Source organism: Ixodes scapularis, unplaced genomic scaffold, assembly GCF_016920785.2.
Source record: "Ixodes scapularis isolate PalLabHiFi unplaced genomic scaffold, ASM1692078v2 PGA_scaffold6__148_contigs__length_123643588, whole genome shotgun sequence".
Classification (NCBI taxonomy): domain Eukaryota; kingdom Metazoa; phylum Arthropoda; class Arachnida; order Ixodida; family Ixodidae; genus Ixodes; species Ixodes scapularis.
In genome coordinates this window covers 103,908,580-103,922,383 of record NW_024609881.1, presented here as the reverse complement: position 1 = coordinate 103,922,383, position 13,804 = coordinate 103,908,580, and the positions used below count along the sequence as shown (strand labels likewise).

General features: G+C 47.9%; 1 protein-coding gene across 1 annotated transcript in view; it reads right to left on the bottom strand.

Annotated features, from left to right (window-relative positions):
• The window catches only part of LOC8042382 (arylsulfatase B), a 35,738-nt gene that overhangs the window by 12,769 nt on the left and 9,165 nt on the right, over positions 1-13,804 (bottom strand). The window contains exons 5-7 of the mRNA XM_002415452.3: positions 9,175-9,300; positions 5,494-5,620; positions 862-1,155 (exon numbers count right to left, since the gene is read on the bottom strand). Of these exons, the coding sequence (XP_002415497.3) occupies positions 862-1,155; positions 5,494-5,620; positions 9,175-9,300 (547 nt within the window). The remainder of the gene's footprint in view (positions 1-861; positions 1,156-5,493; positions 5,621-9,174; positions 9,301-13,804) is intronic.

Sequence of the window (13,804 nt, the reverse complement as noted above, 5' to 3'; positions counted from 1 at the left end):
TTTCTAATTATTAATATGAATAATATTTGTTATGAAGTTTAATCTTGAATACGTCTGTTCACGTATGATTGCGTTTTGTATAGTAGAGTGTCTAGTGAAACAGATTCCACAAGGCGGCGAGTGTCCTTAGATGCGTTGAGATATGGTGTACGGAGAATAGAATCTCCCTACATGTTAGTAAGTGCGCTTACGTAAGCTTTACTAAAAATAAAATATAAAACTTTTCAGCGCATTTTTCTTACAGTGAACCAGTAAGAACACAACCACAATCAACATCCAATTAATTAGGTGTGATATTTTCTGAACACGGTTTATGGCCAGCGCAAGTAAACTTTGCAATTGGAAAGGCGGGCAGGTCTCTTAGTCTTTTGCAGCGTAACCACAAGAATGTTAGTAGCGAGGTTTAAAAAGTCGACTATCGAAAGTATACGCTAGGCCGACCCTGGAATATGCTTGCCCTGTGTCGGATCCGGTTTAACGTGCCTCTGTCAATGCACTGTGAATGCACAGTTGGCCCCACTTCGCGGACGAGTCTATTACTGCACTGCCGCTAAGAGCACGTAGATCGAATTCTCGCGCTGCAGAACCCAACGGTCCTGTGTTCAATCCCCACCCCTGCCACTTTCGATCTAGATGAGCATCGTACATACCGGCATGCTGACGTGTATCACATCAGCATCATGCACGTTACTGACCCAAGGCTAGCAGTCGTACTGTGTTGTGGGTAGCAATGTCGCCATACTCTAGCAAACTTAACTCCGGTTGTCTAAACAACAAACGAATAATTTGGGGAATCCCCTACCACCGCCCAACGGAGCTTTAATGTCGCAAAAACAAACAAACACGTAAGTTCTGTCATACCGGCTGCTGAATAGAGTGTTGGCAACCAGTCGGTGATGTGCATCATCTGGTTCGAGAGACGTCCAGACTTGAACAGCAGAGGACTCCAGACGAAGGCGGCTCCTCTGACGCCCCCTTCCCAGTTCGTTTCCTTGGAACCCCTCAGAGGCCAGTTGTAGCCACTGTTGGGCTCCACGCCCCACGGAAGCCCTCCGTTATCCGTGCTGAAGACCACAATGCTGTTACTCAGCATGCCCCGCTTGTTCAGCGCCTCCATCACCAGTCCAACGGATTTATCCAGCTCGTACACTGCGCCTAATAATGATCTTGGATTCAATTTTTCATATCACAAAAGAAATAACAGCAGAAGTTCGTCTCATATTATCATGATGATCACCTCCGGCATCATATCGAAGGAATAATTTAATGAAATCTAAAATATTCCCGTCGTGTTCAGAAATAGGCTGAATACGATCCACAATATCCCTAAATGACAATCGCACGTTTGTATTTCGAGTCTCCATGGCTGTATTTTTCGTTATAAACGGGCCACTCTGGCAAGCGCTCGGAGAACGACCACCGAAGAGCACATGACATCCGTGCAATCGCGACGTAGATTGTCTTGGGACGAGCAAATCTGGGCCGAGCCTGACGTCGACGGGATGTCGTAGCCGTTTCAGCACTAAAGCGGCCTAAGCACTGCAGCGATCGGGCCACCGCAACGAACACCAAAGCTGCTTTTGTACGAGTTTTGAGTGACCGGTTAATCTTCTATAATCTTGTAGAGGGACAATAGCGAGGTCTGAGACACACAAAAGCTAGTCCCAGTAAGAGGAGAGTTCCTCCTTCCCTTTGTGGTGACTAGGGTGCCTACATGTTTCCGCCGCTCCACTGTTTAGGGTGGCGACAACGTTTGTGATACCTGTTGCCGACAAACCAGTGTTGCCTACCTCGGTACCGTGGCAACCTCCGCCGTTTTTGTCGGGCATTTTGTCACACTCGCGGGTCGTGCGCTCGCACTACGCCGCTAATCCTCGGATAGGGCTAGGGAGCGCCCACCGCTTTCGTTCCGACGGCGAGGTTTCGGCGGTCAATGCCGGTCTGTTGCGTTCCATTTTGTCGCGGGAACTCGCGTTTCGCTAAAAGCAACGCGCACTTTCTGCTCGCTATTTCAACATATGAAACACCCGAATGAAGAGAGCGACAGCCACGACGACCGCCATCCCGCTGAGCCTCCGACTCCTCTTATGAACGGAAACGGAAGTGGCCTCACAGTATTGCCGGTGTTTAGAGACTAAAGCAACTCAATGTTGTTTACGTTTAGCGAAATGAGACGTGGGAAAAAATGGCGGTGGGAGAGGATCTGGGAAAGGGTAACAAGAAGTTGGCGCCATCGTAAAGTGGAGCGGAAACATGGAGGCACCTTAGTGGTGACCAGAGATTTGGCGGGATGACGCCAGGTTAAAGGCATGTATAGCTCTAGGCGAGACAGGCATCGTCACTACCTGTCAAGGTTCCTATACGGGCATTACAAACGAAGCTTTAGCGACATCCACCAGGTGCCCTTTGCTAACCCTTTAATTCGTTTTAAAATTCCTTTTTGTGTCCTTTTCAACAAGATATTGGTGTTTCCGATGCGATTCTGCTTCCTTGAACACGTTTAGACCAAGAAATAAGCGCCGACATTTCGTTGTAGTATTCCTTTAAAGACGTTCAGTTTTTGCGGGGCGGCTTTAGTTCTCGTGTACAGGGTGAGGCTTTTTTTTTTTGTTGCCCAATCTAGATTTGATAAAAAAAGAAAAAAAAAGTGAAAGCCGTTTACAAATCCCTGTAACGCCGAATTGGAGCGCAGCTCTTGAGGAGGAGGAGGGAAGGGTACTGAAGGGAGGGTAGACCCCTCCTCCTTCTCCTCCTCCTCCCCTCATTCTTTAATATGCTCCGGGGGGGGGTCACGTGACCTCGGGGGGGGGGGTGTCACGTGACTTCGGGGAGGGGGGCCACGTGACCTCGGCGAGGCGTGACCTGGGGGTCACGTGACCTTGGGTGTCACATGGGGTCACCTCAAGGTCACGTGACCCCAAGGTGTTCCCCACGTGACCTCAGAGGGGTCACGTGACCTGGGGGGTCACGTGGGGGTTACCTTGGGGTCACGTGACCTTGAGATGACCTTAAGAGGGGTCACGCGACCTTTGGGGTAACGTGACCTCGGGGGTCACGTGACCTTGGGGAGGCGACCACGTGACCTCGGGGGTCACGTGACCTCAGAGGGGACACGTGACTTGGGGGTCACGACCTTGGGGGTCACGTGACCTTCAAAGGGTCACGTGGGGCCATCTTGGGGTCACGTTACCTTGAGATGACCTTGGGAGGGGTCACGTGACCTCGAGGGGTCACGTGACCTTGGGGGTCACGTGACCTTTAGGGGGTCACGTGGGGTCACGTGACCTTGAGATGACCTTGGGGGCACGTGACCTTGGGATGACCTTGGTTACGCGGACGCCGACGGCGACGCCGACGCCGCTCAAGCCGGGAACGGGCCCCTAAGAGCTGCGCTGTAAAAAAGCGTGAAAGCTTCACAATTGCGGACTGCGCAATTGAGTTATACGGCCAGGTGGCCGTATAACAAAGGATTTTCTGCGCCTAATATGATGTGCAGAACCAGTCTTGTAAAACTTCGTGAAGACGCTTGCAAACTAAACATGATCGAGAACCCGACGACCCAGAAAGCGAGCAGCGCACAGCCGTGTGGGCAGTTGGGAATCGCCGTTATACTCAGCGTGTGCCAGGATCACTATTTTGTCACTGAATACCTGAAGTCCACCGGGGAAGCCATTGCAGAAGCCACTGCACAGTTTTGTGGTATACTGACGATAGGACAGTGGAGCTTGTAATAGCGCCCCAGTGTCGAAGACCGTAAAGCAAAAGGCAGCTCGAAAGCAAGAAGCAGCCGTTGTCCTGAACAGCACAATTTACGACTCTGGCACGTTTAGGAGAGGCTCGAATTACATCTGGAATTGTATGCTCTCCGCGCGAATAACTTAGCTTTTCATACGAACAAAACTGATGCGTCCGTAGCGTCACTTTCCCAAACTGATGAACGTATCACTTTTAAATTATTCGCTTACGTCTCGGATGGATACATTTCGCCGTTTCCAAATGAGTAAAAAGAAAAACTTTTTCAGTGACTTTTCAAAGCAACTTGTCGAGGCCGCTAAGGTTGGATCACCGCTTTAGTTTTCCAGTAACGGAACACCGACAACTCTCAGCTCCGACGCGCCGTGCCGCCAACGTGACGCAAGTTTCCTCATTAACACGTGACCCTCGGGAGTCTCACGAGGGCTGTCCTTCCGGCGGGCATCGAGCGTGTGGTTTCGGTACTGACAGATATTCAGAACAAAATTTGACAATGAATAACTCTAAATGCGTCTTCGATCCACGATTTAAAAGAAAAAAAAACAAAAAACAGGTGTGGCCTTCAACATTGATTACCTCCATTCCTTCAATATAAACGTTTGCCATAAAACCTTTAATCGAAAAAGTAAGTGGGATTTTCGTTAATCAGTCACATTTTAGTTCCATTTTTTATGAAACAAGACGGTCCACCGGGCCGTAAAACTCACTTGCAGGGACTGCATTTCTGTAGCTTTCATGGCTTTTACTTAAAAAAAAAAAAAAATCAATGTTCGATACGAAAAAAACAACAACAACAACAACTCCCTGTGTATGTAACTTAAAAACGCGTTATTTCTGTGAATGTCAGGGGTTGAACGCACAGCAAGATCCCGAGTATGAAGGACGCTTTTTAAAACCTCATCAAACAACGCTGGCGGTCGCAATTTCTTGGGCATAGAGTGTAGGATTGGATCGGAGTCCTCGCTGAATGATGAAGTAAACCTCGTGTCCAATACGTGCTTAGCCCAAGGAATGGAGAGGGGATGGGGGGAGCTCGGGTAATTAGCGCAGCAGCTACATTTTTCGGCGCACTTTTAAAAAGGGTCGATTTGAGAACGGTCTCTACTCAATGTGAAAGATTTGCGAATCGGGCAACATGCAGAGCTTCTGTCTGAAAGGTACTTTATACACTTGATAACGTAATAAAAACATACAGGTCACCTTTTGAGGTTTGAAGACGCTGCAACGCTGTAAGTGGTTAATTTATGTTGGGAGTTGCACCGCCTCACTATATTTTTTCGCTTAGTCCTCGGTTGGACACATTTCTGCTCGATTGCTTGCATCGTTGCTTAGCCCTTGTTTGTATATATTTCTACATGATTACGTGCAGTAATACTACAAATAATCACATTTATTGCTTAGTCTTTGATTGGACATATTTCGGCTTGACTACTTGCAGTAATACCGATAGTAATGAACTTCATTAATATATATACAAAGTAGACATACTTAAGGCTACATGCTCCCGTTTTGTTTTAACTTGTGCGTAGATATTTACGTGTGGTTCAATTTGACTCAGCTAGGTATTTACGTTACAGTTTGACGAGCATCAAAAGTTCTAAAAGATCATTATTTCTTTCTTTCCCGTTACAAACAACCTTAAAGCAGAACAGGGCTTCCCTTAAACGAAGATCTCATAGTCGGTAATTTAGTGCCTAAACACATCTATACATACATATGTACAAGTGATCTTAAATTTACCTGCATGTATTGATCTGTTCAGTTCCTTAATGTAGGGAAAATGCGCAATAGCCAAAGCAGGTGCTTCTAGTTCCACCTTGTAATCTCCGCAGTGCACTGCCTGATGACTCAAGTACAGGAACATTGGCTGTGGATGGACAAAGTAGTTCATATTTTACAGTTACTTATTTCAAAGTACCGCGACAAAGATGTAGCGTTTTTTTTTTCTACCGCACAAATAATCTATGGATCATCGAACGCTTAGTTTCCTGCACACTAGCGGTCCGAATCAGACGCCAGTTTCAGAAAAAAACCACTATCTTATTTAAAATCATCAATGATGTTTTGAAAATTTAAATAAAAAAATTTGGCCCGTTCTAGGCTCGCAGCCCTCTTCAGTGCTGTATGTCCAAAAGCTTCGTCGCCGACCATTAAACATTTTAGAAAATGACTCATGTCTTTACATTTGGGCAGGGAGTAAGCGTTTGACTATCCAGAGTTTATTTCTGTGATAAAAAAAATGCCTGTAACTGTTTTTGGACATCATTCTCAAAAAAAAAAAAAAAAAAAAAAGAACGTATTTTTTGCGTAAATAAACTATCCATAGTAAAAAGTTGAAACTCCGTGAAAGTGTGACGGTGCATTCGTAGTCAGGTCACGGCTAATGTCACTTCTACAGAAGGTTTAGGCATGACATAGGTTATATTTTGACATGACAAGAAAGTGACCCTGAAGGTAGTCGTGGCATTCTCGCCTTTTCAAGTTCCTTCAGAACACTTAAGCGTTACAACAGCGCATGTAGCCATGCCATTAAGAGCTCCCCATACCATCCGCGTTACAACATAGTTTAAAGCTGACAGCGTAACTTCTATAAAACAAGTAACGACTAAAATCAGATAACAAAAAAGTTGGTGTTCCAAACCACGCTGTGAAGGCGAAGTTGTAGTATCACCTGCAACGATTGCCCACTGCACTATATACCTTTTTACGGCTAACACCACCAGGTGCTGCTCCAGTTTTTGACGTACCAGAGAACTTCCGGTTTATAAAAAAGAATGAACAAATGTCACCTTAACGCCGCTGCTTGAAATGCAGATGTAACGTTTAACCACCGATTCTCCAGGTGAACGCTAAAAGAACGAAGGAGTGCGAGGTCTGTTAAAATATTTCGAGTATTCTTGTGAACAAACTTGCCTCCTCCAAGATGAAATATTTTACAGCCGAAGGCCCTTGTTAAATCTCCAACTTTGTTGTCCGTGTAGCATTTACGCTTTCTAGCACTGGTGACATAAGCAAGCTCAACAGGCTTGCAAAGATGGTACAACCGGAAGTCGTTTGGGACGCAAGCGGCAGTTCATGTTCGTAAACAGCAGAAGGGTCTATACCAAATGATGGACGAAGGAAAAGTAAAATTCACTGTACCAATTTTTTTTTTACTTGAATGACTTCGCACGCTTCCATTGCCGAGGCAACTTATGCTACCGCAATCTTTGTCGTGAAACGCATAAGTGCTTCACATGGTTAGAGGGGCTAGGGACTTCATTCCCCACTTCGTACTCTGACGTTGTCGCCGCAGCTTCTGCAGCCACCATTTTTACCGTGAATGCATGTGGGGAGCGCTACGTTCTTGGCACTGTTCGAGCGCGCCTTGTCGTCTGTTATGTGGTTTTGACACTTGTTTTGTTGTTTTCTCGTTGAAACAAGTGTCAATACCAAATGATGTAAGAGAACTCGCACCCGATGGTTTTCTGTCGACTATTCAGTCGACTACTGTTCTGTCGACGAACATAAAAAAACACGGCCAACCAACCGTATACAACTTCGCTCGTAAATAAATAAATAAATAAATAGCTGTAAAATTTTAAAGTTTGAGTCACGCCGGAGGCCGGGGAGAGGAGGTCGGGAGGACCCGGTGCAGCTTCAACACTGAAAGGGGTGGAAAGATGTCCATCTTTGAGGAGGGTGGGTCGGTGGTAACGCTTTGATTTGCCCACGAATTTGCTCCCGAGAAGGTGCGCGACGGATTCTTGGACCTGGTTTCTCGTCATCGTTTTTGAATCAGCGCAGAGGAAGGAAGAGTGCTTCCGATCAATAACGATTTCGGCTTGGCTTCGACCGCTCGGCGAGTTTAGCGCTAATGTTCAGATCAGCGGATATTCCAGGGGTTGTACGCGGCCATCGGCACCGTGAAGTGCTGTAGAGAATTCACGAGAGACAGCTATGTGTTCCCAATGGAACTGAAAATGTCGCATCGACAGGTATTTCGTGTTTATGCGTGGGAATACCCGCGTTCAAGCCATGGATGGCTAAGGTCTTTAGGTGAGCTTTCGGCTGTTTTTGAAAGCCAAAATCTGGCTTTATCTGAAGTTGACCATAAATGTCTCATAAATTAAAAGCACATGCTTGTTGTCATCTGACATGCTTTGTCTATTGCACCCCTTTTAGTTCCACAAAGCCTTAACTTCTTTTACGTAATGTCATTAAATCAACAAAATCTTGTCAAACAGAATTTCGGATTACACAACAAAATGAATGTGATTAAAAGTTTGATTTTCTTAAACGTGCTCAATAAACTCTTTCTTTTTTGGCTTTCAATTACACTTGTTTCTTACGCATGGTTTTCTTCATACTTTTGTTTGACTGAGCTAATATGCAATTTCAGCATATATATTCTTTCAATGTACTCGAAGTGTCAAATGCAAGAGGCCGTGATGCCGTCTTGCTTCAAAAGCGCAAAGTGCGCGGGGATTAAGTGCTTGCACAATACTAGGTTATTTGCACCCTTGCAGTTCGCACTTCGGGTTCGAAAGCATTTCTCAACACTGGCTCCCTTGAGATAATTGGACATCATAAGGCGCCGACGTGCTTCTCGCAAAACGATATGAGAGCAACAATCTCCTTGCTGTTCTTGAATGTAACGCCAATGTTCAGAGCAGGACTCGGCTATTATAGCCTTTACAAAGGGTCACATCTGTCAAGTTAATTTAAGTGGGACTGTATGTGCCACGTGTAACGCCTAATGGGTGTCACAAAAGTCAAACTATTATTGTCTTAACATTTTACAAAGCCAATATTAGAGGGACATGTCACTTCCATAATGGGCATTAAAAAAGAGGAACTTTTTCCCGCCAACATTGCCCTTACCAGACTATGCCTTACTGTGGCGGTGGAGGTAGAATTCGACACTTCGAGAACATGACGCTACCTGGATCAAAAGATAAAAGTCAATCGAAGCCTAATATTGTCTAACGAAATGTTACTGTGGGCAGGTGTAGCATTGATTTCATTTAAAAAATAATCTCGGAAGAAAACAATATTATATTTTTTGCTGCCGAGAGATTTTTTTTCTTTTTAGTATATATGATTGGCACATTTGCCTACAGTGATCCTTTCTGGTTTTTACGATATTAACGTTAACTAGACGTCGGCTCATGAAACACTTTTTCCTTCCCTTTTATTTTTTATCCAGTTAACGTCACATTCTCCACGTTTCCCGCTCTATATCACCACCACTAGCGTCACATTCTAACGGAGTTTCATCTATCTGGGTACGTAGTTTGTTTACGCGGGCGGAAAAACATTGTTCTCCTTTACCAATCACCCGGTACTTCAAAACTTTTTCTTTATTGATAAAATTAGATTTTTCTTGATAGAAAATAGAAGCGATATTCACCGCGTTCGATTATATTTCTGTACGAGTACCTTTGCTGGATCGTGATGCTTGATAAGAGACTGGGCTTTTTTGGTGAATAATTCGGTCGAATAATGGTTCCCCTCATTTCTCACAGGGGTCGTGTTCTCCCAGAAGTCCAGGCCACTCGCGTTCGACTTGGGATGAATTGAGATAAATACCATTAATTGAGAAAACAAAAACACTAAAAGTACTTTCAAGAAAAACACACTCAACAATAGACACTTTCCGGAGTTAAGTCTGGCAACTTGGATAACTCGTGGTATTTTGTCAGCATTGAAATTAAAACGATTAGAGGACGAACTATATGACCTAGAATACGGTCGCTTTTGTACGTCTGTCGCTGACGTACGAGCCGTCATTAGAATATACAAGGTTAGCCTGATATTGCAGCCATCAGATGGCACTGATTATCTGCAAGGATCTTGTGATCTGCTTTCTATGTGGGTTACATCTCTGGAAAAATTCTGTTAGAGAAGCCAGCGGATTCTTTTTAATGCTTCATACACCAAGATACACTCATTTGTGCTGATGGGAAGTTCCGTTTTCTGCATAGGCCTACTTCGTGTTGGACACCGTATACTCGGCGTCCACTTTTTTATGCTACGTTGGCAAAGCTGGCGTAGTTCCCGCAGTGCTTCAGCGTTCTGCTATGCGTAAGTATTGTGTGTATGTTTCTAAAACGCGAAGTCAGTCAGCCACAAATATTGTCTTGTGCCTCCGCTGTCGATGACAAATTTTGCCACTGCGGTTCTACAGATAGACTAAGGTTTTTAAAGTGCTTCACACAGTAGTAATACATTTATTCATCCTACCGCAAGCCGGTAGGATTAACTTTTCAGAGCGAAACGGGAAGGGATGAGGATTGAACATGATCCCCTGGTGTGCCAGCAATTCGAGGTTTCGCTCACCGATTCCCCTTCGCTGGGTGGTTTACAGAAGGGGCCTTCACTTGACTCCTTATTTATGGACTGCTAGTGCTGAGAATCTTATAGCGTGGAACGGACATTGCAAAAGCACTTTGGAAGTTTTCCACCAGCTCGAGATCAGCAGCCATGGACGCAGCTATGGCCGCCAATGCATGCCTTTATATTAGTGATTTTTATCACGTGGTTTCGAAGCTTCTTTCGTCACTTCGTCTTTAGATCGCCAAGAACCTTGAATTTCTTTTTCGCTCGATAAGGCTGGCGAGCGAACCTGTCGCCACAGTTTTCTGCTCGAGCCGCCAGGAGGTGTCCATTTCGCTTGAATCAGCAATAGGCTCATGCCATCTTTCAAGCTGAGAAGCTTCATTGTGGCCTTATGTTTCCAGCACAAATCGAAGTCTGAGGGATGCAACTTCCTTTTCTAATCTTGGATTACACCCGAGTTCTTCCAGAGTTCTTCCGGAGTTTTTTTTCCCTATAACGTTAGTGCTAAATTAATAGAGGGAAAGGGTGAGGGAGGTGCTGTACCCCGGGCCTGATGACCTCCGAGACAAAGTGAAGCGGGCCATTTATTTTAAAATGCCTAATATAGAAGCCCCCCTATAAAAAATCTTCGGGCTCCACGTACGCAGCGAGGAAACCAGAGCGAGGAGACGGGGCCCCTTCCTATTGTAACTTTGTTTAATCGGATCGGTTCAAATGGCTTGTAAAGCTGCAAAATAAAAAAAATTACTAAATCCCCGCCTCTCGGGGGGCCCCATTCTTACGATGCGGTCTGCGTTTGCTGACGGATTGTAGCAGATCTTTTCGTAGTTAGGATAGCTCGCTTCCCTTCTCCCGCTTCAGGAAAGTAGGACAGGAAGGCCAGGAGAGCGCCTCGTTATCTTCTCGTCTGAGCGGGCCCCACTAAATGAAAAGCTCTTGAGACGCTCTACGAGAAACACAACCAGATGCGGGTGTGTTGGGTGTCCGTATTTGCAGAGATTGTGTTGTTCCTGCACAGGCTTTCGACACAAGTCTCAGATCTTCTTTTCGACAAAAGAAAACGTGGGTTCCACTGCCTGGAGTATTCTACAATGCCCTCTGACCATCTCGTCTTTCGGTGCGCGTTGGTAGGCGTGCCACTACCGTGGCACGCGACGCGCTATGAACGCTCGCGCGGAAGTTGACGCGGGGGCACCCGCATGCAGACAAAGCCAAGCACCACCGGCCGCGCGTAATCAGTGTTGCCAGATAACAGAATTCTCAACACACGATGTAAATGTTGACGCAAATACTGCCGCGCGCAGGGTCACGGACTTGTAGAAAGTTCTCGTTCAACTCTTGCTGCGGACATAACTATCGTTCATCCCTGTTTTTGTTGTTCTAGAAAGTGCTTGTTCATTCTCGCCCGAGCGCGCTACGCTCGAACCTTCTCCGCCGAATCTTCGAGATACTGACTCACTCTAGATAAGAGGCCGCCCGCGACCTTGTCGAGTCAGTCTCGCCCCAGCGCTCGATTCTGCTGACACGCCGACTTCGACGCCCGCGACGCTCTGCTTTCTTCTGTTTCCTTCTTTATTTTTGGCACAAGTTCGCCACATTAAACGTTTATTTATTTCTGTTTATTTCTTGTTTATTGGTCACGACTCACCACCCGTGACATTCTGGTGGAGGTGCGGGGTACCGCATGCCCGTGCAGCGTTCCCCTCCCAGGACCCGCAGTGCAAGCCCGACTCCAAGCTCGCTGAGAAGACCACTCAGCGCGGAACCTGAAACTCGGACCAGCCGCCGCACCAAGGGAGAGGATCCGGAGTACGGTTTGCTCCTGGATAAACCCAAGCCGAAGAAGACGACGATGGACAACCAGTCGCAGGCCCCCGCCGCTCCTGCCGTCGTCTACCTACCCGTCGCTCCTCGGACACCGGCTCCGTTCCACGGCGAACTCCACGAAGACGTTGAAGATTGGATCGACCAATTCGAACGCGTCGCCCGCCACAATAGCTGGACCAACGAGCAACGGCTGCAAAACGTGTATTTCTCGCTCGAGGGTACTGCCAGAAGCTGGTATGAAAATCACGAGTCTTCATTGACATCCTGGGACATTTTCAAGAGCCAGCTGAAGGCGACATTTGTCAACCAGCACCGCCGAGAGAGAGCCGAAGACTTACTGCGTACCAGGACTCAAGGCCCCAACGAGAGCATCACCGGCTTCGTGGAGGATGTTCTCCGCCTAAGCGCCCGCGCCGATCCTCAGGCTACCGAGGAGAAGAATCTGCACCACCTGATGAGGGGTGTGAAAAGCGAGATTTTCGGCGGTCTCATCCGGAATCCCCCAACAACAGTCGACGACTTCATCACGGAGGCGACAAATATGGAACGGGCCTTGCTAGCCCGCGCCAGACACTACCAACGACACCCTGGCGTAACTACTCTAGCGACATCTGCATCCGACCTGGGCACCACCCTCCCCGACATCCGTGACCTTATCCGTGAAGCCGTCCGGGAGGAGTTGAAGAAGTTGCTACCTGCTGCCACAAGCCTGGATACGCCCTCAGTCGCCGAGATTGTCCGGGAAGAACTTCAGCAGGCGCTGCAGCCCGAAGTTCTCGCCAGCGCCGCTCCTGAACCACCGAAGCTGAGCTACGCCGCAGCTACCCGACGACCACCGCCCCCTGCTCACCCGTATACGGCGCCACCTCGACGTGAACCTCTAGCGCCGCAGTATTCACGACGCCATGAAGATCGAGCGTACGTCCGCCCAGAACAAGCTGCTCCACGAAAGACCGACGTGTGGAGGACGGCCGATCGACGCCCGTTGTGCTACCACTGCGGGGAGGCCGACCATATCTACCGTCGTTGTCCCTACCGGCAAATGGGCCTGCGTGGGTTCCACCCGAACGACCCACGCCCGAGGTACGGCGAACGCCCTCACGACATCGAGGAGTACCTCCGACGTTCCCCCTCCCCAGTGTCGTCACTCCGCCGTGAAGCCCGCTCCCCATCGCCACGACGTTCAACCTCCCCAGCGCCACGATCCCGCCGAGAGAGCCTGTCTCCACTGCGTCGTCGGGAAAACTGAGTGCGGCAACGCCTGGAGGTGACGTTGCCGAAAACGACGGAAGCAAACAGCCTCCAAGAACGCCGGAGCGCTCCCACTCTCTCGACGCCCCGCATTGCACCGACGCGCCTGCAACGGTGTCCAACAACCTAAACGTTGTTATCGATGGCCAAAACGCATCGGCACTCGTTGACACCGGGGCAGACTACTCAGTATTGAGTGGGAGGCTCTCTCGCCACCTTCGAAAAGTCACGACGCCGTGGGATGGACCGCAGATACGAACCGCCGGAGGACACCTCATCACGCCTGTCGGAAGGTGCACCGCTCGCGTCGAAATTCACGGCGAGACGTGTCCTGTGAAATTCGTCATTCTACAAGACTGTTCCAGAGACGTCATTCTCGGCATGGACTTTTTGTGTGAATACGGCGCCGTCATCGACCTTGGAGAAAACAGATTGACGCTGCGGACACCTGTTCCGCCTTCAGAGAAACTCCAAACTGCGTCAGCCGCCGTCCGAGTCGCTGCCGACCACGTGAATCTGCCGCCGCGATCAAGTGTTGTCGTACCTGTCGTGACCGATGCAGCTACCCGTAGCGAAGTTCTTCTGGAAGGTAACCTCCAGTTGCTCCTGGGAAGAGGAATAGGCGTCGCACGAGGAGTAGCTGAACTTCAGG